Raw genomic sequence first — 21,831 nt, forward strand, 5'->3', positions numbered from 1 at the left:
TCTTGAGGCGAGGGCATCAGGTCGGGTTAAAAACCGGGGGGTTTTTTTTTTAATCTCGGTCAACTTTTTTTTAAAAAAATGATCTCCTCAAATGTATTCAAATACACTTGAGGAGGTTATTTTTTTAAAAAAATGATTGACAGAAGTTATTTAACCAATTTTTCCATTAAAAATCATTCCCCAATTTTCAGGTACCCGAAATTTTAGGCATAAAAACAACAATTTAGAAACCATAGCCATTATCCTAATCAGAGGAGGAGAAATAAAGTAGTCAATAAATCATATACCATGTTTTTTTATATATAAAAAAAATAAAGACACAATATTTATTAAATAGTCAAGTAAAAAAAAAGCCACATCAAATTTACAGATGAGCTAAATACTTCGCCATTTCAATGAAATAATCACATCAATGTGCAAATTCGGCCATTTGGCAACTCATACTAATCCAGACTTAATTGCTTCAATTCGTAGATGGAGGGAAGAGGGATGCTCTCTCGTACTCAAAATTTTTTTAGGTGAAACCAACCTATGTCACTCAAGATCGTCGACTTCGACCTCGTATTGTTCTCCAGATGCAAGAATCTTGACTTTAACCATTCCCTTTTGCCACTCATCATTCCCTACCAGTACAAGCCTTCGAGCATTTATTCGTGCTGCTCTTTTAAATACCCTGCAAAATTATCAAGCAAACGAAAAAAATCTCTGGTAACTATATACAGATACTGGATACAGTAAATTTGACCCACATAATGGTGGTAACCATCAGGCTAATTGATGTGGTACTGGGACTGGTGCCACGTCCCATTGAGCAAGGAGAGGGAATGAGCATCACTCGATTCCAAAATCAGCACCACTAAAAATAATTGAAGTTCATACTCCACTCATTAAGGTTTCCTGTGACAGACTTCAAACATACTCAGAGACTCGAGGGCATTACACAGATTTTTAGGGTTGTCGGATACTCGGATCAGAAGTACATGAAAACAAGAAGCTTTAAGGTAATTAGTGTAAAATCATGTACCATTTGAGAGGTTTATTTTCCAACACCAAGTCAACACTTTGACCCTTTTCCCTGAGTTTAGCAGCAACTGCAGATGCTGCACCTTGCAGATCTGGATCTAACGAGCAGATGATGTTTTCTACCTGGAGGTTAAGTTCCGGTAGAAGTTGTCTCTCCTTTAGCAGCTAAATCAAACACAAAATCAAAGGTTAGGAGGGTTGAAAAACAAATAAATTCAAGAAAGATGGTCTGTATAGTTTAATGCAACAGTTAAGTGTGGACCACTAACGCCAACAATGCTTTTATACAGTATATTGACTATAATGCAGTGATCAAAGAATTTACTCACTTCTATTACAACAGCATCTCCGAAACCAAAGCCACATGCTGGAATGTCATCACCTCCAAAGGTTGAGAGCAATCTGTCATATCGCCCACCGCCACAAATTGCTCGCAGCTTTCCTTCTCGATCAAATCCCTGCATAAGTGATTGAAGGTCGCATATTAATATCAAAGAACAATCTACATTCCATCCCACAGTTATCACATTTTGTACTTGCTTTCTCCCACGATCTAAATGTGAAATATGTGATCAACAAAATGACAATATTCATGCTGCTGTCCACCTCCGGACTCAACAAGATTCTCAAAATACTCAATATGTACACCCTATAAATGGAATATCCACATCCATGCATTTACCTATTAACATTTGTGGAATCTGTGGAATTTTACCTCAAAAACAATTCCAGTATAGTAGGCCAAACCACGTACAATGGACGCATCAAATTGAATCCACTCAGAGAAACCGTAGTTCTCAGCAAGTGAAAATAGTTTCTTCAGTTCAGCAATTGCTTCAACTGAATCCCCAAGTTTCTCTGCAGCAGTTGTACCATGACAAAAAGATATTAGTATGGTGATTCTTCTCAGGAGAATAACTGAAAATTAAGTGTGCGGCTCTAACTGAAAATTAAGTGTGCGGCTCTACACAAACATATAAAAAAATATATTAATTCAACTATACTTGCACCAGTTAAAACATGACCACGGGCAGTCATAGCACCTAAATAGGGATACTAGCATGACGTTCTTAGCTAAAGTCTGAAACATTCCAATGTAGTTACAAAAGATTCTCTCTTTTCAAAATACTAAAAAAACCCATTTCAAGTTGGATGATGTTCTTCATTACAATGACATAGCCAGATAAAGACACAAATTAAGGGATTTCCCTTCCTCTTTCCTACTGATTGGCAACAAACTCTCCAGATCACAAATTAGCCGAGTCAAGATAGTGTGATAAGACTTCAAAAGCAATGTTAACCTTCCAAATTTGGCAAAGATTTTACTGAGAGGATTTGCAATAGCTCCTCAATAACCTCATCTGATAGCTCGGTAGATCTCAACTCCTTCTTGATATCATCAATTGGAATCTTTTCAATCTGTTATAACCGAAAAATAGTAAACAAATAAGAAAAAACCTAGACCGGAGAAAACAAGAGAACGGAATTTAGCATGAAAAACGAGAGAGAGAGAGAGAGAGAGAGAGAGAGAGAGAGAGAGAGAGAGAGAGAGAGAGAGAGAGAGAGAGAGAGAGAGAGAGAGAGAGAGAGAGAGAGAGAGAGAGAGAGAGAGAGAGAGAGAGAGAGAGAGAGAGAGAGAGAGAGAGAGAGAGAGAGAGAGAGAGAGAGAGAGAGAGAGAGAGAGAGAGAGAGAGAGAGAGAGAGAGAGAGAGAGAGAGAGAGAGAGAGAGAGAGAGAGAGAGAGAGAGAGAGAGAGAGAGAGAGAGAGAGAGAGAGAGAGAGAGAGAGAGAGAGAGAGAGAGAGAGAGAGAGAGAGAGAGAGAGAGAGAGAGAGAGAGAGAGAGAGAGAGAGAGAGAGAGAGAGAGAGAGAGAGAGAGAGAGAGAGAGAGAGAGAGAGAGAGAGAGAGAGAGAGAGAGAGAGAGAGAGAGAGAGAGAGAGAGAGAGAGAGAGAGAGAGAGAGAGAGAGAGAGAGAGAGAGAAGGTGAACAGGTTAAGACATGAGGAATAATGAAGCATTGGTACTGCTTATTTTTCAATGGTAAATTGCTACAAATGATGATTAGATGTCAGAATATCGAGCTAACTTTATCTATAATTACACAAACCCTACCAAAAGGTGAACAGGTTAAGACGTGAGGAATAATGAAGCATTGGTACTGCTTATTTTTCAATGGTAAATTGCTACAAATGATGATTAGATGTCAGAATATCGAGCTAACCTTATCTATAATTACACAAACCCTACCAAAAGAACTTTCTGGTACAGAATAGCGTCTCAGTACTTCTTGCAAAACCTGTAGATCGCCAAACAAATGACAAAAAAAAGGACCTGTATCAATGCTCCCCATGGACTAAAGTTGTAAGATTATTTTGGCAACTTCACTTAATTTCAATATCATGAATTGCTAGTATGATAAAACAAGCATACGATTATAAAGTATATGTCTATCTTCAAACCTTTCGACTAGAAACTTTAAACCCAACATCTGATGCCGTGATACCAATGCGCTTGAAAAAGGTGACAATAGAAGAAATCAGCTCTGCTTCAGCCTAAACAAACATCACTCGCACAATTACAAACTTATCCAATTCAAAAACATGAAAATTAATGTGTAGAATCACCAATATGTATATGTACATGGTCACCATTTCTGTGGGTAAAAGAGATTATGAAGTAGTCAAAAGGTATGTCAATACCTTCACCTCGACTTGAAATTGATAAAAAAAAGAAGAGTGAATGAAATTTGTTATTTGTAACATAATGTGCGGGACAGAAGAGACGGTTCTTAAAACAGAGGATTATGTTAAAAATTTAAAATGTTCAAAAGAAGAAATTGTGGTACTTCCATGGCAAAGGGCATACAATTTCGGGATAAAAGAGAGCAATCTTACTTACGTAACCCGCATTTTGCAATGTCTTTAAGCTAGAAATCAAGTGCAGCTCTAAGTTAGCTTAATCAAATTTTAGAAATTTAGGCTGCTAATCGAAACAAATAAGGCACAAAAAATTGGAAGTCGAAATTTTCTTCAAGTCTATAAAGAGTATGGCTGTGTATATGTGAATTTCAATGAAAGGGATAACTATAGAAAACACAATATATAAATTCAGTAGACATACTGTAACATCTGATACACCAATAATATCCATGTTCCATTGATAATGCTCGCGACGACGACCTCTAGTCATTCGCTCATACCGCCAGCATTGCCCAATAGTAAACCATTTTAGCGGAAGGGAAACAGATTTTCTGAACAGAAAAAAACATGGAGATCAAAATCTGGATTCTGTACCTGGATTCAAAAATCATAGCATACACATAAATATTCTTTGGACAATTTATATATATACAAGTAAACTTGGATTTGCCAAATAATGTCACGTTATAACTTACCCTTTCTGTATGACAAGCCTCGCCAAAGAAGGAGTAAGTTCAGGCCTTAATGCAACTCTGCGGTTTCCCCGATCTTCAAAGCAGTAAAGCTTAATCCATACAATAAAAAAAGATACTTGAGCGTCAGCTTCCAGTTTCACTTGCATTTGGTCTTCACTACTCCATTTCATATTCACAATTCTACAACATGAATGGTACACAAGAAATGCGCACACAAAAAATAGGAAATAAACCTGGTCTCTGATCTCCTCCCCAGCTTTCCTTATGAACAATGCTTCTGATTCTAGAACCGGAAAATCAATCTCTTCGAAGCCGAATGATTGTGAAACCTAAAACATCCAACAATCCATGAAAACATTGAGGCAACAATTTAACATTAGCAAACAAAAAACAAAGCATCTTATCTTTTTGACAAACAATAAGAGTGAAATCGGCTTAGAGGCTGCTAGAGACCTTTAAACCTCTACTTTACACCTACACCTATTAGGAATGTGTACCAAAGAATGCATACAAAGGATAACCACTGAAGTGATAAAATGCTCTACATTGCTATGATATACGGATATTATGGAGATGGCCATGAATCATCTCTAGTACTTATTGGATATGGATACGGTGTGAATAGGGGTAGACATAGTGAGCAAAATATCAAGATTTTTTTTTCCTGAAATAATTTAAATACATGCGTATCCTGGCTCTATCAGAGATAGAGCAGGAACTACTCTGTAATTTATAAGACTGCAACATGGACCACATTTCTAGGATATAACAGGGGGCATTTTGTACATTTTCAAATAACTTAAGGGTTTTTTATACACTTAAAAAGAGAATATTGCGCTTCAAATGACATATGATGCACAATCATTTTGTGAATATTGGTTTGATATTTGTAATATACTAAGATTTACATGCATTCACAAGATTTTGTTTCATTTTAATTTTTTCTTTTTATGATATAATGTATTTTGTTTTATCCATCTATCTATCTATATATATATACATGCAAATGAGATGAGAAAATGCATATATATGTGCTAAATTTTTGGTAATGTTTGTATCCCAAATTCATATTTGTCGTATCCATGTCCATGTATCCATATCCATGCATTATAGAGTTATTGACAACAACTCTTGTGTTGTCAGGAAACCATTTCACCGATTGACAAACAAGAAAAGAAAAGCTCTCTTTTCTCTGCTAATGCTTTCTTCAACCACCTAGAAAGAAAATAACTTATAGTATAGTTTTATACACGCTATGACTTTAAAAGTGAAATTCTTTCACAGGCAGAGAAATTATGTGCGGCCACAGCAATTTAAGGGCAAAATCCAATGCCAGTGGAGAATGCAACAGTCTAAACTGCAATACATTATCCCAAAAGTTCTAAATATAGTTTGGCTAAATTTGGTGTGCCTTGACCTACATACCAAACCAATCAAAAATTCATTTTCTCAGTTAGTTTTTTTAGAGTACCAAATAATCACAAATCACATTTCCACTATTGAACAGAACACAGACAATCATCCAAAACATTAGGCAAAATTTATAGAGCCAGAACAACTATCGCCTTATGCTACGGGCTCACTTTATATCAAACTAATTCAAGCTTGTCAAAATCTGGTATTTTATATAATTGTGCAGGAGAAAGAGACATCAAAGATTATATAGACATTTCCCATCCCCCAGTTATCTTACAATCCTACCATTCACGTGGATTAAAATTAATAATTCCCAATCCTCAGCCGTGCCGTCACTCTTTATTTCTAATTACTAACTAGCACTGTTGGCTACTTGGCTTTATACTCGATACTCTTGCAATGAGCATTGACACCTAGGTACAACCATTGAAGCAAAAAACGACAACACCCAACAACTGTGTACAATGCCCGATCACTTATTCATTGACTTTGAGCCATGATTCATGATCAAGGCTTCTCTCAATTACTACTCAACCAATGTATTACTTTTAAATCCAGAAAGTAACGAGAACTTAGATACTGAATGCCAATACAAGATAAAGTACTTTTTCATCGGGAAACTAAAAATACACAATCAAAGCACACCAACATCAAAGAAGATTACATTAACGTGAAGCATACCAAGTAGTTTAGTCGGGACAAGGCTAGGACGCGTCTTAATGTATTTTGGGAGCCAAACTTATACCTTTACAAAATCTAAACATAAGTTGAATTATTCAATAAAAAGGGAATCACCATCGCCACCCGACCATTCAACTATAAAGGAGCGATCTTGCTACTCTCTCCACTGAATTACCCGAGCTACATAATAATTTTTTTTAAAAGTCTCAAACTTTACCTCTCTGAAGTTTTGAAAAAGCCAATTGCGGAGCCGCATTTCTTCCGGGGGGAAATCCCGGGTCCCTTTTGGTGGGTTAACATCAATTTTCTGTGCAGTATTTAAGTTCGAAGGAGGGGAAGCAATTGAAGCGGAGCGGCCGGTTCGAGCAATATCCAATTCTGCCGATGATGTGGAAGTTAACTGCCCTCTGACTATAGGAGTTAATGAAAAAGATCGAGGAAAGAGGGGGATGCAGTGTCGGAGGGAACGTAGGACGGCGGAGACGGCGGCCGGGTGGTGGTGGCTAAGGAAGGAAGTGTTGGGAATAGCACGCATGTTTGGTTTGGGTTGAGTTGAGTTTAGTCCAAGCAATAGCGGTAGGGAATGAAGATGCTGTGGAGTGGAAAAGTTGATCATATAGACCAAAATGCCCCCAATTCATTTTGTTTTAATGAATATATACAAANAAGCAAACTAGTAGTAAAGTTGCTTAATCATTCACACTTCCTCTCATCATTGTTCTGGATTTTCTCTTAGTTTCGTTTTGCTCGTCTTCATCACTTTTAATATCTTGTATTCGACTATCGACTTTTGATCAATAATTGAGTAAGCATTGGACTTCCAAATTTCTCATCTAATACATTACCTCTCATACTAAAAGATTATTCCAATGCAACCGTTAAAATGTGACAAACTATAATTTTTTTGTAATTATAGAAAAAATTGAATATACTTGTGTTTTTTACGACTTTCATTGCAATATGTCGAAAGGTTCTTCATTTGCATCACTAAAATAAAAAAAAGTGGTAAAATAATTTTCAAGTTCCTAACTGAAACTTGAGGATCATCGTGGATATTTCATACATTCTCTTAATAGAAGTTGTGTTTTAATAAGTTTAGAAGTGATATTACTAGTGGTAATGGATTGTGCTTGATGTAGAACAATATGTCCATCATATTCCATATTTTATTCATTATAAATATCAAATAAATGAGTTCTAATATTAAACAAAATTAATGAGGTATATTAATTATTTTCGTAGTGGAGTCTAAAGAATCATAATATAACGCTAATATTTCTTATAAACTATCTAATTAAGCGTAGGATCTAAAACAAAAGCACGTAAAAGTATTTTTGGAATTTCTAAAAAATATTTTTTTTCATTTTTCTTTTAATGACATAAATACATTGAACTAACGTATCATCAATAGATTTAACGGGAAATTGGCCTTCAGTCCCCAGCCGTCGATTTTTTTTGTGTTCAGTCTCTGGATACTTTTTTAGTACCACATTTCCACATGAAGTGTATCACATTTCCACATGAAGTGCACCACATTTTGTATGACATGGTACCACAATTTTGTGGGTAGGGAGTGAACCCAAAGAAATATTTTGATTGGGGATTTTTCACCAACTTCCCCTAGATTTAATATGTTCACTGACAATGTTACCACAATTTGTTAAAACTAAATGAGAAGTAGGATAACAAACACAAAAAAATTGGTCACTAACATCATTAAACACTTTAAAATTTTCACAAATAATAGTGCATATGTTTCATTGAGTTGAAAACAATAACACGAGCTTGAACATTTTGATAAAAAAATATACATAATAAATATTTATATTCAAAAGAAGATAACAACAATTTATATATTTAATTTCAACATGTTGGAACGTCCGGTATAACTCGTTTAGGTTTCGTACCATTTTTTTATTTGCAAAATTTTTCTGAGTGTTTTATAACTTGGGGATGTGTGCATATGTATGCATTGCGATCCTAATTTGTTTAATATGAAATTCTAAATTTTTTAGTTAATATTGAACACACAAATTTAAAATATGACATGTACACTTAATATGAAAAATTTATCACCTAGTAATAGTTTGCATATTTTATTATGCTCACTAACATTGGAAGTATTTGCATTAGTATTATCAAAAGAAATAATTTATCACTAAAACTAAAATAAAGTTGTTCAAATCGCACAATATCTAAGTTGTTGTTTCTCTAAATTTAAATCCGAAAAATTTAAATAGTTGAAAATCGTTACACGTTTGAGACAAAAATACCACCATTTGAGTTTGAGAACAATCAAAATCAATTTTCGCCTCAGATGATTCTTCCCAACGTGGCCACGTTAAAGTTATATAACCACCTCGTTGTTGAAATTTGTAAGTGTTCGGATAATATTTTCATTTGACTCACAAATTACCACATGGAAGCGTTACTTTTTCGAAATGTTTAGAGGCACTGCTCGAGTTCTAGGTGTTGGATGTTTTATATAGCCTCTAGAAAAAATCTTGCTATAAGTTTTATATAGCCTCTAGAAAAATTATGGCTATAAAAAATTATTTTCGATTATATCGAAACACAACGGAAGCGATTACATAATTTTGTAAATTATAATCGAACATATGAATATAAATTAATGATGAATTTAAACAAGATTATTTACTAGAAAACTAACCTCTTGTAGTTTTCCTCCTTTTATTTTGTGAATCCGAGATGTGTAGAAACCACGGTCTTCCAATATGATTCTTCCTATCGACGGCAGTGTGTGGGCACTTAAAACCGCAAATACTAGAAATCAAAGTTTTTATTTTTATTTTTTTATTCTCTAGTATATTTTCAACTCATGAAAAAGTAGAGAAAAAATTGTCTTCAAAAGACCATCTAGGATCATATTTATAATTATTCAAACAAATAATCCAAATCATAATCTAATTGGGACTCCAAAAAATCGGCCACTTTATTTAGGATAGGGCCAAAAGATTTGACTTGGTTTGAATTGTATTATCTTAAGTCTTTTAAAACTCCTTTTAAAAGACATAAGATTTCTAGGATGTTATCAAAATAAATTAGAATATCATTTTAACTTACTTTTAGATATTAAATAATATGTACATTTTTTATTCACAATAAATTAAAGATATTATCAACAACTTTTGAATATTACCATACTAATCCAAATCTATAATTATCTCATAATTATAATTTAGTATAATTAATATCTCATAATTAATTATATTTATCTCCAAGCATTTGAAGTTGGTTTGAATTGTATTAACTTAAGTCTTTTAAAATTTTTTTTAAAAGTCATAAGATTTCTAGGATATTATCAAAATAAATTAGAATATCATGTTAATTTATTTTTAGATATTAAATAATATCTAAATTTTATTCACAATAAAGTAAATATATTATAAACGACTTTTGAATATTATCATACTAATCCAAATTTATAATTATCTCATAATTATAATTTAATATAATTAATATCTCATAATTAATTATATTTATTTTCAAGAATTTGAAGTTATGGAAACAATTTTTCCATATTCACATATGATTTCTAAATTGCATTTCTAACTCGTCATTAATTTAGAAAGACGTATCGGGGAACATGGACCGATAATTAGAAGCTCCAATAAATTGAATAAATAATTAAACTCTTTAATTAATTTATCTAATTTATTAATTCCATAATTACTCCACTAAAAATATGGAATTGCATTCTTCTTCATTATGGAATATCTTACTCTACAAAATTGAGTAGTCCATTGATATAATCATTACAAATGGATTAATCTTCCATAGACAATTCGTAACTGAAGCTAAGAATTTTTCGTTTACCTCTTCAATTACTTTTTATCCTCATTTACCATTAATTTACTAGTGAGTTGTTCAATTTATAACTTCATTATAAATCAGTTGGGCCCAACACTCAGTTCTAGAATTAACAAATGATGGAATCGTCTTTCTACTTCTCGCAAGAAGGAATGGATTCCATGTCTGTGAATTTATATTCCCAGCCATTCATTTCAAATATAAATCTAAAATGCAAATATTAAAAATGCACAATCGCAAACTTTAAACAAGCAAATTAAGAATCATATTGAAATAAACATGAGTTTATAATCACTTCAGGAATGAGATTTGTCCATATATGATCATATTTATTATTTAATTTGAACTTCATAGTAACAACAGAATTTATTATGAAATGACTAATTAAATCGGTACAAGTCGTACATAATCATATTATATATAAATTCCCCTATCTAGATGTCCTAACATCGACGATCCAGATAAGACGGTCACCTTCATAATGTTCATGGGCTGCATTAGTGATGCTTTAATTAAATATCCTTATTTTAATTAATTCATCACTGACTTAATTTAAGTTTATTATCCATAATTTTAATCCTCTTGTATATATAACTCTTATTTATATTAAAATTATGGTTGCGTCCAATAAACTAGAGATTTTGCTATTATATTCATAATAATAACATTTTCATGCAAACATGTTCAATAATAAATGTCGCTTTCATTAATAATATAAAAAATAGCTTATTACAATGCTTTAAAAGCACTATCCACAACACTAGGCGTCGTAGGATTTCTCATAATTTCTTGACTTGAACGATGATGTGTTTGTTGGACCTCTTGTTCTTGATGTTGCTCCTCATCAGAAAAATCAAGATCATAACCTTCGACATTGAAGGAAGGAAAATTGCGATCATCCAACTCGGGCATGATACTCTTCTCCTTACCTCTATCACTTGATCCGACCATTTGTATAAAAATAAAGTTGAAATAATTAAGAAATTAATTGAACAATTGACAATAATTGACATTTGATACTTTGATAGTGGAGAAATAAAGCTTGACTTGAAAATGATATATTAAGAATTAAGAGAGAATTGTGTGAAAAAAAACTAAAAAAGTGTGACCATTGATCATCAGTGCCCACAAAATCATGGTCGTTCATTTTTTTAAAATAATAATAATAACAGTATACCTGATGGTTTACTTAACGGCCACTTGATCGGGGCCGTACATTTTTTTAAAACAAATAATAATAATTCCGACTCGTCGGGTTTGCCCAGTCTAACCCCCAGTGTCGGACCCGGTGGGTCGACGGTTTTTAAAGGCTAAAATCATAATCGGCAAGCCTAAAGTTGGTTATAATCGTGGTTCTGTGTCAAAACCATTTACGGTTGACCACATGTCAGCTCCGGTCAGGGTCCAGCTCGAACCACGGTCAAGTCTATGTTTATGATTGCTATGATTTATGCATTTACTCGCGATATTTCTAATAGTTGATATGACTTATTGGGCGTGTTCTAAAAAACGCCGACTAGGAGAGACTAGACAAGCGTTGGGGGATTGCCCACTACCTTAATTTTAGAAAAGTGATGCCTTCGTGCACTCTTAAAAAATCAGTCGCCTAATCTGCCTATTTGACACCTAGGCGGCTCGAAATCCGCTTAGGCGGCATCCTAATTTAATATATAGATTTTTTTAACTTATATTAATTTTAAATTTTTTAAAAAAGTATTGTTCGATTTAGTTTTCAATCAATTTAAATTGGATAATAATTAACAGTATGTCATTGATTTTTAGTTTGAATATAAACTTTCTATCGAAAGCGCGTCTGTTATCATTGTCATGTTGTTGGGCTACTAGATAGTGAGTCACTGCTTTGGTTGTGGCACGGGAGGTCGTCTCCTCCATCAGCGCTTTGTGATAAGGAACTTATGTTGTTGGCTGGGGAATAGGAGATGAACACTGTGTGTGGTTGTTTTTGCATTCTAAATGATTAGGTGGCAGTTTCCCATGGACAACGCCAAGTTGATGTAGTCTTAAAATATAATTGCTTGAATTACGTAGATCGGAATAAGAAGATCCGATAGGCTCGTAAATTGGTTCACGTAGCCGTAGATGACATGCTCATAAACTGGTCTAGGTAGTCATAGAAAACTGGCTAGTAAACGGGTCAACATAGTCGTGTACCGGTAAACAACAAACTTCGTGGTTGTCACCTACGTCACGAACAAATTTTAGAGACGTCGAGGATTACCGAACGTATACACTTCGATATTCAAACTAGTAAACAAATCACAAATATTATCTGAAAGTTAGAAAACCCAAATAGTAAAATGAGAGACACACCTTGGATATGGAGGATTCTCCTCTATTTATAGATTTAGGAGTGTTTAGCGGGCTTGGACTCTTGTATCTTAGGTTTGAATAATATCAATATAATAATGAATAAGATTGGGCTGAATTTAATGATTAATAGAACATGGCTTCCAACCCATCATGGACATATATATTCACTTAAAAGAAGATTTTTGTGAGCATATATATTGAATTGATGGTTTCAAAATCGGATCAGATCGGATAGATCGAAATCAACCATGGTTCGGTTTAGACATTGCCAAAAACCATTTGATCGGTCAAACAGGTTAGAACTGGTCGGACCGATATTGAACTGGAAAACTGGTCCAACAGGTTTTTGATTTTTTTTTTAAAAAAAATTTATTTTCTTATTTTTAAAATCCAAATTTAATATTTGACTATATATGTACATGATTATCTGAAATTTGGACTTCATTAAAAATATTATTTTAATAGTATTAAAATTTATTTAATATATTGTTTTTGTTTTAATATTTATATGAGTAAGTCTCTTGTGAGACGGTCTCACGATCTTTATTTGTGAGACGGGTCAACGATGTCCATATTTATAATGAAAAGTAATACTTTTTCATTAGTGACCCAAATAAAAGATCTGACAAAATTGACTTATGAGAACGTCTCACAAAAGTTTTTATGTATCTATATAATAAAACAACATTCCAGTCTAACTGTCTGATTAAACCGATCCGACCATTTGGACTATTTTTTAAGATAGACCGGTTCGATCACCAATTCTAATATGAAAAGATTGTATTAAATAATCATATATCATATAGATCGAATCATTAATTAGGAGTTTTGATTTGAAAGTCTGTTTACATTTCGCATAATTTCTACGAATTTTCTAATGAATAAAAAGAAACAAACTAACGGAAACATATGTTTTATTGTAAGATATCAATTTGAAGCTAAAAGAAGAAGGCAAAAACTTGTGTGAGACGGTCTCACGGGTCGTATTTGTGAGACGGATCTTTTATTTGGGTCATCCATGAAAAAGTATTTCTTTTTATGCTAAAAGTATTACTTTTTATTGTGAATATGGGTAAGGTTGGCCCGTCTCACAGATTAATATCCGTGAGACGGTCTCACATGAGACTCACTCAAAGAAAAACATGCCAATCCATTCAGGAAATGGAAATACTAAGCATATTGATATGGGTCAATCCAATCCATACATAGAGTAAAAATAATACTATTACAATAAAAATTAATATATTTTCACGAGTCAGGTCAGTTAGAATATTCGTATCACCGTGAACATTCTCCTGAGTTTTTATAAATATTTTTGTGTGTTTTTCGAAGGGTTATTTATGTTTCTGTGTTTTAATGTCTTTTTCCAATTTTAAGCTATATCATGTCCCATTCGAGGGATATAAATCTAGAGTTCTAAAGTTCATCGTACGCCCAATATAGGGAATAGAATGCCTAGATGGAAAAACTGTAGAGACCTGACTCTTTCGAGTCAAATGCAAATATATAGTAACTAGCAAGTTCACATCGAGGAAGGTGGCATTTTTTAAAAAAAACATCGTTATATCGAGTTAATTAATTTGTTGTAGAAGTTAAAAGAACTTCCCAACTTTTAGCCGAGGTTGTCTTGCAATAATGTGTCAATAATCACCATGTCCGTTCATAATACCACTATACCAGTAACATGAACAGCAAGGCGCATCTTATTGCAGTAGCATTCCAAGAAGAATTGCAAATTCAAGAAACGAATATCATACTCGCAATATATTGTATTGCGATACATAAGGATAACATTCACCTAAAAATGTGTTTTTGCAATAAAATCAACCATGAAGTAGACATCCATAGTCGCACACTTACTTAAGTCTAACATCAAAAACAGATAATTGGCACATTACTATAAAAGAACATTCCCTGGCTTTTTCAGTTCAATTCAACATCTTCAAGTTGCAGAGACAACATATTTGTCAGGAATACACTGGAGAACTTCAGCGTCTGAACCTGCATATCATGAAATGTAACTACGAAGACTTCATATTAAGAATATTCACCAGATCTTTTAACTCAATCCTGACGCCCACCGCTTCCAGGCTACTTGTGATATTCCTTGAGAAGAAATCCCAACTAATCCAACCAGACAAGGCAGTCAAGTTCATAAAGTTTTCAATTCCAATCACTCAGATCTATTTGTAACCATAAGCTCCACTGAAATAATCTGGAAAGCACGGCACGAGCTGCATGAAATAAGATAATTTAAGTGCGCATACAAAGTAATACTCGAAAAGAAAGGTGTTGAGAATGAAGGTTGATGGAAAAATTAAATATGAATAGTAGGTAGTAAATCTTCAAAGCACTAGAGCAAAAGGGAAAGCAACGCATTGTGGTGATTCTCCTTCTAACTGTAACATGAAATACTTTATTAACCCTACACTATTTTTCTCCAGACAAGTAGAACATTTAGAGAAGCCAAACATGAACCCGAAAACATTTCAAAGTTGCTCAATTACAAAAATACTGCCAAAGTTGGGATGTGTTGACTTCAAGCTGGGATGAAGTTACTAAAATTTCCCCCAATTTATGGCATAGAATAGAGCAAACAATTGCATTCCCCAAAAGACATTGAAATGATGTGGCTATGATAAAGCCGAGTCATAGTCTACAAATTGCCAGAAATAAAAATCAAATGACAACAATTCCCTGTTACAAGGTGGTAAAAACTAGAAAAATTAAGCAATTAAGACAAGCTTTAAGATAGAGAGAGATGAATTGGCACTTCATAATTCACTAAAACTGGTTATACTCCCAAGGGTCAGAAATAAAGCATTTATGCAATTTTATTCTGAGCTAAGTATTTAAGCAATTGATTTGAGGGACATATTAATGTGCAAATAAATGAAAGTAGAAAAAATAATAGAAATAGCTGTTAAGTAATTCTGTTCTTTACATACGTACATAAAGACTTTCAATTTACATACGTACATAATGCTCATGAAGTTAAATAGTTAATAATAACTAAGGCAACAAGAGAGTTTAAAATATTATGCAAATATAATTATTTGAAAAGTCTGAACACTGTAAGAAAAACCGCAGCAGAATCAGTGGCCAAGCCAGAGTCTCTGCATTTATTTTGCAGAACAAAAAAATGTCATGGTAAACTTCACATGCACCCAAAATAGCATGCAAAGCAATTCCCAAGCATCCAGCCAGGACAGCATCCTCCAGAAACAACAGATACTATATGGTTCATTAATCCTTACACAGTTAATAAAAATAACAAAACCAGCAGTTGAAGCAAACATGACTTCAAGAGCGGAGATTATGATGGCGTGCCACTGATGCACCAAGAAACACACAGGTCCATAACAAAGACACAATGCGTCCTTGTGTGCACGTGTGAGAGAGAGAGAGACAGACCTTTTGAATAGCAGGTGCCGGCAAGACCCTAACACCAACCATGATCCCAGAAAAAACCACATCGTCCAATCTGCAAAGACGATTGCTGAAATAATGGCACCAGGCAATGGATATTTGCCACGGTAAACTGTAACCTTGATACATTAAAAAAAATAAGGATATAGGAAAATAAATCCACATGAGATAATTATTGATAGCTTACATACGCAAACACTAGCTAATGAAAATTCCACATCCAATAAAAACAGGTCAAATAGATTGACGATAAACGGATGAATATAAATTTACAAAGAACAAGAGGACAAACTTTACCTTCTCCTTAATCATCTCACACAAAGAAACGACCATCCCAGAGAGACTGTCCTTGATATTGCTGTGCAGCCCCGACTGCATGTTGGTTCCCAGATGGTCCTTGCACAGGTCCAATTGGCTGTTGATTTCTGTTATGAAATTGTTGCTCCTGCTCGTCGTATAGCTTCATATTTTCTGAAAACTGATAATCCCCCAAGCTTTTTTGGTTTTCACTCTTAACTTGAAGTGCTGATAATTGCTTCCCAGGAAAAGGGAAACTTGCTATACCCACTGAACCATTGCCATTGCTCACAGAATGGATTGTAGATCCCACTAGATTAAGAGAATTGCTGAATCCAACACTTTTATTAGATGATGGAAAGTGATAACCATCTAGCCAACTGTAATCATCCATTTGTGGGTTTGGAGGATTTTCATTTTTCAAAGCCGTATTCAGTGACTCGTCTGCAGCTTTGGAAGGAACATAACCAAAACCAGGTGGTGGACCAAGGTGTCTGACAGGTCGACTCACTGGATTCTTCTTTAAGCCAGATGGAATTATTGAAGATTGTTTCATAGAGAGGCTATCATTGGTTAATCCTGAGGATATAATGGAGTCAAATTTTGATGGCAAAGTAGCTTCTAGAATCGGAATTGGATGATTATAACTCGTAGCAGCATTGAACTGTGGGTAGGAGACAGAAAGAGTGGCAGATTGCGAAGTTCGAAACTGATCTTCCAGCGAAGACTTAAGTAAATGTAGCTGGGCCAATCCATTCATAGTTTGAGCTTGCTCTACAAGCCACTTTGATGTGCTAGTTTGTACTGGCTGCAGATACTGGGAAGTGCCATTAGCAAAGGTAGTAGGATGTATCATGCTAGCGCTAAACCCATTCTGCACTAGAAGACTATCATGTCCAACAGATAAGGACCCATTTTCACACCCAAGACCAATAGGTCCAGCCCCCCCAACAGAAGCAAGAATCTGTGAAGAAGTAAACTTCGAAGCAAAGTCCTCAAAATGCTTTTCGGTTGTGGAAGGCTTAAAAACAATAACCTCATCCTCATCCTCGTCCTCCACTTCTACACCACCCTCAAACTGTGGCACAGCACTGAGATCCATTTGTCTCCCCATCGAAATGTTAAGAGAGTCGGCATTTACATTGGATTCCAGAGGGCTGGAAAACAAATAATCATCAGAAATCTCTGGCATAACGCCCATCACAAATTCCTTCAACTTCGTGTCAAAATAGAATCCTTCCTGACCCATCCGAACTACATTAGTAAGAGCCTTTCCAGATGCAATGATCCGTTGAACACGTGAACATTTTTCCTTTTTGCCTCCATTGCCTCCAGAAGAATGCTTCCTAGAGAAATCAAGGATAAGCTGGGCAGGAATGAGAGGAAGAAACCCTCTCAATTCAAAATCCTCAGGCAATGCAAGACGATTTGCAGTTTCACCCTCATCATATTTGCTCATGTTTGAAAAGCATGTTTCATCTTCATCCTCATTTAGAAACAAATAACCACTTGATAAGAGCTTGTTTAACAAGGAAATGCATTTGTTCCAGAAAAAATTTCTTGTGTTGACTTGTTTCTCCTCCATCTCACTGCAAACAGCAACATCATGACGACAAGCCAACCACTCTACAAAAACCATAATGCCAGGCAATAAATAGCTCGATGCAGGATCATTTAACTGGTAGCACCTTTCGAGCATGAATCCCATAAACTCAAAGGTAGAAGCGTAAGCATTTTGAAGCAAAACTGAACGCTGTAGTATTTCAGCATATGATTGGTTTTCATTATCCTTATTTAAACTGTGCACTGTAAATATTACAATGGCGACCAGCCTGACAATCGCAAGCTTACACTCAGCATTATCTGAGCCAAAGGTGAACTCCTCATCAGATCCAGAAGAAAGAAGTTCCAACAAATCGTTTTTCACCATTGAGAACACTTCCGGAAAAGTTTCCAAGCTGGAATCACAGTTAATAAACAAATATCAGTAAAGAAAACAGTAAGTATTTCTTACATTCTCTCCAAAATTTAAAACTTACCTTGTGCGAGTAAAGAGAATTCCATTCAGTCTAACAAATCGTGTGACAAAGGCTTTGAAGAGATCAGATTTATTTGAGGCTCTTTCCTTAACTGAATTAGTTGATACCCGATTATTCTCTTTATAAGATTGCCTTATTTCCCCTTTGCCTCTTCCTTTCCCAGGAATTCTTGAAGGTGTTGCCTTCACTGAAGTAACTTTAGCATCACCAAGAAGTTGGGTATAATTTTGCCGATTCTGCAAAATATAATAGATAAAAAGACGATGAAAGTTCTGATACCATAAAGATGAAGAGGCATCATCCTTCTTCCTACTGCATCCTTGAACATTGCATTTGTCCAAAAATCTATTGACCATGCACTTGACAAAATTCGACACAAACCTAGATTTTTAATAATTTTCAAATACAATGCAAAATACATATTTCATTACACTATTCTTGCTAAAACCCATGCCAATTAGGTGCAGAAGGAACATGCACAAAATGCCAACATAGACAAGTTCACAAAATAACAAATGCATGATTCATGCACTATAAACTACATTCCTTGGTACTAGCTAATGCAATATGGAATGTAACAACTTGCAAGAATATGCCAAATCTAAACTCTAAACTACCTCCAATAAATATCTACATCAAGCCATGTTTAGGTAAATAAAAATAAAAAAATACAACCAATCAGGGCTGTTAAACTACGTAAAACCTTAAAAAATATAACAAACAAGTCATATGCGAGTCTTGTGCAGTTAATGTGCTGTAATTACATAGAATTTTACCTTCTCAAATGCAATTATCAAATTATCTCTAGCGGTAATAAAAGGGTTATCAACAGCTAGACTTCGGAAATAGCGATATATGGATACCAGCTCATCATTTGAATATCCAGCAAGTATAGCAAGCTGAAAATAATAAAGGACAATTAATAAAAAGTAAACAATCAAAGACAACTACAAAAAATGGAGGAATATTTAATCAAATGCTCTAGGATAACACGAAAGCAGTTCAAAAGAATACACACTGCCACACCTGATGATGCGGATTACCACTTGAAGGCCAGAGTGAAGAAGCTTGCATATAATAACTAGATGCAGCCATAAAATCCCGAGCTTTAGAATCTCCTTCACCATATAAGCCCTTGTAACGAGCAAGATCCCCGAGATAAATCAAACAACGATGACAGGACGTCAAGCCTTTTTTCAGCTCAGAAGATTTTTCCCCATCTTCAGACACCGGAATCTGATTATCAGAATCATCAGAAAAGAATCCCAGGGGCAGACCATATTTAGCTCTAATCTTCAACATCAAATCATGATAAAATCCAGTTGCCTCAGAAAGGAAAGTCTTAAGCTGGGAACGGATCTTTGTAATTCGATCAGATCCGTCACGAACTGGACCTTTCACATTTTGAGATGCGGCTGAACCTGCGGATGCTAGAGCTGCGTTGAAGAGTGCCCTTAGCTCCTCGATCCTCCTATAATGGAGCTGCCACAAAGCATATTCTATGTCATGTTGCTCAGAAAAAGCATGATCTTCAAGGACAATTGCTTCATAATTTTCTCGCATATGCTGCCATGTGTTAGGGTCTGAAGGGATCCTGGCTTGTGCTGCTTTTCTTCGTTTGTTTTCCAAATCAATATTCTGTAGAAATTGAATTCACATGGCAGTGTTCCAGGAGAAACATAATTCTGGTCAATAATTGCTTGTGCATTCAAAAACACAACGCCAACCAAAAAGGACTACACAATTTTCAGAGTAAAGCAAAGGCATACCTTGTTAAAGAGGCGTTGAACACCTTCTCTTGAGGAACCTTTTTCTTTGTTGTTATCCATCGGAATGGTCATCATCCATCAAACAAAGAAATGAAAGAATCAATCCTACCAAATGAAACTTCTGAAGAGAGAGAACACATATAGTCCCTGAAAAATTACCAGCAGCAACATTATGAAAAGAAAATTGAACAAGATAGAAGAATTAAAAATCAAAGCTCCTACACGTCACTCTTGTGTGGCAAACAAAAGTATTCACTGGTTGAAAACATAACATTTAGGTATAAATGCTGTCACAACAATAATCCAGTAAATCTTCTTGCCCAAGTTACGTATATAAAAACAAACAGGACGTACTCCAGATAATTCTTATGAACCAATAATCCAGATTACAGATTCAAGTGACCTCATACTCCCTAGATGCTCTATTTTATATTTGATTTCAAAAAGTAATCTATAGAACGCGTTTAATATACATAAGAATAAGAATAAATAGAGATTAATAATTCAACTTATTCTATATGCCTGGCCGAACCCATTCATAAAAAAGGGTCAGATAAAGACGTAATTTGGTGCCAATGTTATTTCAGATGTAAACTTGTGTCAGAGATCTTTGTTTTCAAATGAAAAAGAACTTAACCAAAGCGATTGACCCACGAGCCCAGTAACTAAAATTCCAAAATCAAAGGGAATTTACTGAATCATCAGTATTTTAAAATACTAACAGATAAAAGATAAATTTAAAGCACACATGAAACCAAAAAAAACAAAACAAAACAAAAAACAACTCTACCAGATTACACTCAAACTCAATGATTTACCCCCTATACCCTCCCCACCACCACCACAACCACCACAAAACAACTCCAAAGAAAACCACAATTCAAAACCCTAAAACAGATTACCAAGTTCACAAATCAAATAAATAAACGATTATCCGTGAGTTAAAGAAAAATTCGAAGCCAATCCAACCATGAACAACGAGAAAAACAACAAAAAATGTCATTATCAGCTAAATAAACTAACCTTAAACCAAAAAAGGCATCAGATCTGCAAATATCTCCCCGCGACAAACCTAATTCGCCGAAATCAATAAATTCCCTAAATATTACAAACACCAGAAAAAGGAAAACTATATATGTATATCATTCTTGATTGGCGCCTGCAAGTTTTCGAGATATAAATTGGGTGGTATCTGGGGGTTTTCTGGCATTAGCTTTGAGAGAGAAGAAAAAATATATGAGGAAAAGAAAGAGGTAGAACAGGTGACGACTCTCTTTTTATTATTATTATTTTTGAAAATTAATCTCATGAAAAATTGATTATTCTGCTCTATTTCAAAATCATAATTTTAAAAATATTCTTATTTATCAAACATTTTATATTAGATCTTACATAATTAAAATATCCAATATTACTTTTTTTATTCTAAATTATTTGTTATAATTTTTTACTGTCTAATTATTAGAAAATAAATAAATAAACAAAGAGACAGATTCATGCCAATTACCATGGACCTCATTTCTCTTCTCCTCGGTGCTCTACATTTCTGTTTATTTTTTCAAGTAAGTTACTTTACAATCATTGTTCAATATTTATGCACTTTTAAACTTGCGTCATTCAA

The 21,831-nt window shown here is 34.5% G+C and overlaps 2 protein-coding genes across 3 annotated transcripts; both read right to left on the minus strand.

Annotated features, from left to right (window-relative positions):
- Positions 1-254: 254 nt before the first annotated feature.
- LOC140956239 (histidine--tRNA ligase, chloroplastic/mitochondrial) lies at positions 255-7,106 on the minus strand. The gene is made up of 11 exons (XM_073412940.1): positions 6,732-7,106; positions 4,651-4,746; positions 4,418-4,506; positions 4,144-4,273; positions 3,483-3,575; positions 3,245-3,319; positions 2,325-2,442; positions 1,739-1,881; positions 1,353-1,481; positions 1,025-1,188; positions 255-673 (listed from the first exon to the last, which is right to left on the minus strand). The coding sequence occupies exons 1-11, from the start codon at positions 7,047-7,049 to the stop codon at positions 535-537; spliced, it is 1,494 nt and encodes a 497-aa protein (XP_073269041.1). The 5' UTR covers positions 7,050-7,106; the 3' UTR covers positions 255-534.
- Positions 7,107-14,361: 7,255 nt separating this feature from the next.
- LOC140956271 (nonsense-mediated mRNA decay factor SMG7-like) lies at positions 14,362-21,466 on the minus strand. 2 transcript variants are annotated; one of them, XM_073412977.1, is made up of 8 exons: positions 21,234-21,466; positions 20,211-20,357; positions 19,468-20,079; positions 19,218-19,340; positions 18,442-18,677; positions 16,398-18,360; positions 16,091-16,217; positions 14,362-14,910 (listed from the first exon to the last, which is right to left on the minus strand). In XM_073412977.1, exons 2-6 carry the CDS (start codon positions 20,283-20,285, stop codon positions 16,419-16,421), a joined length of 2,988 nt encoding a protein of 995 aa, XP_073269078.1. In that variant the 5' UTR covers positions 20,286-20,357; positions 21,234-21,466; the 3' UTR covers positions 14,362-14,910; positions 16,091-16,217; positions 16,398-16,418. The 2 variants fall into 2 exon arrangements, with proteins under 2 accessions (XP_073269078.1, XP_073269077.1); XM_073412976.1 differs by having other exon boundaries at positions 16,091-16,224.
- Positions 21,467-21,831: the final 365 nt, after the last annotated feature.

This window comes from Primulina huaijiensis, chromosome 13 (assembly GCF_012295235.1).
Source record: "Primulina huaijiensis isolate GDHJ02 chromosome 13, ASM1229523v2, whole genome shotgun sequence".
NCBI lineage: Eukaryota > Viridiplantae > Streptophyta > Magnoliopsida > Lamiales > Gesneriaceae > Primulina > Primulina huaijiensis.

Excerpts from the sequence above, each read along its gene's own strand:
- LOC140956239 (XM_073412940.1), bottom strand. The coding sequence starts at position 7,049 with ATGCGTGCTATTCCCAACACTTCCTTCCTTAGCCACCACCACCCGGCC. Across the intron at positions 4,274-4,417 it reads AGGCTTGTCATACAGAAAGG|AAAATCTGTTTCCCTTCCGC; the intron begins GTAAGTTATAAC and ends TTTTCTGTTCAG. Across the intron at positions 674-1,024 it reads GAAAATAAACCTCTCAAATG|GGTATTTAAAAGAGCAGCAC; the intron begins GTACATGATTTT and ends ATAATTTTGCAG.
- LOC140956271 (XM_073412977.1), bottom strand. The coding sequence starts at position 20,285 with ATGATGACCATTCCGATGGATAACAACAAAGAAAAAGGTTCCTCAAGA. Across the intron at positions 20,080-20,210 it reads TTCAACGCCTCTTTAACAAG|AATATTGATTTGGAAAACAA; the intron begins GTATGCCTTTGC and ends CAATTTCTACAG. Across the intron at positions 19,341-19,467 it reads GTGGTAATCCGCATCATCAG|CTTGCTATACTTGCTGGATA; the intron begins GTGTGGCAGTGT and ends TATTATTTTCAG.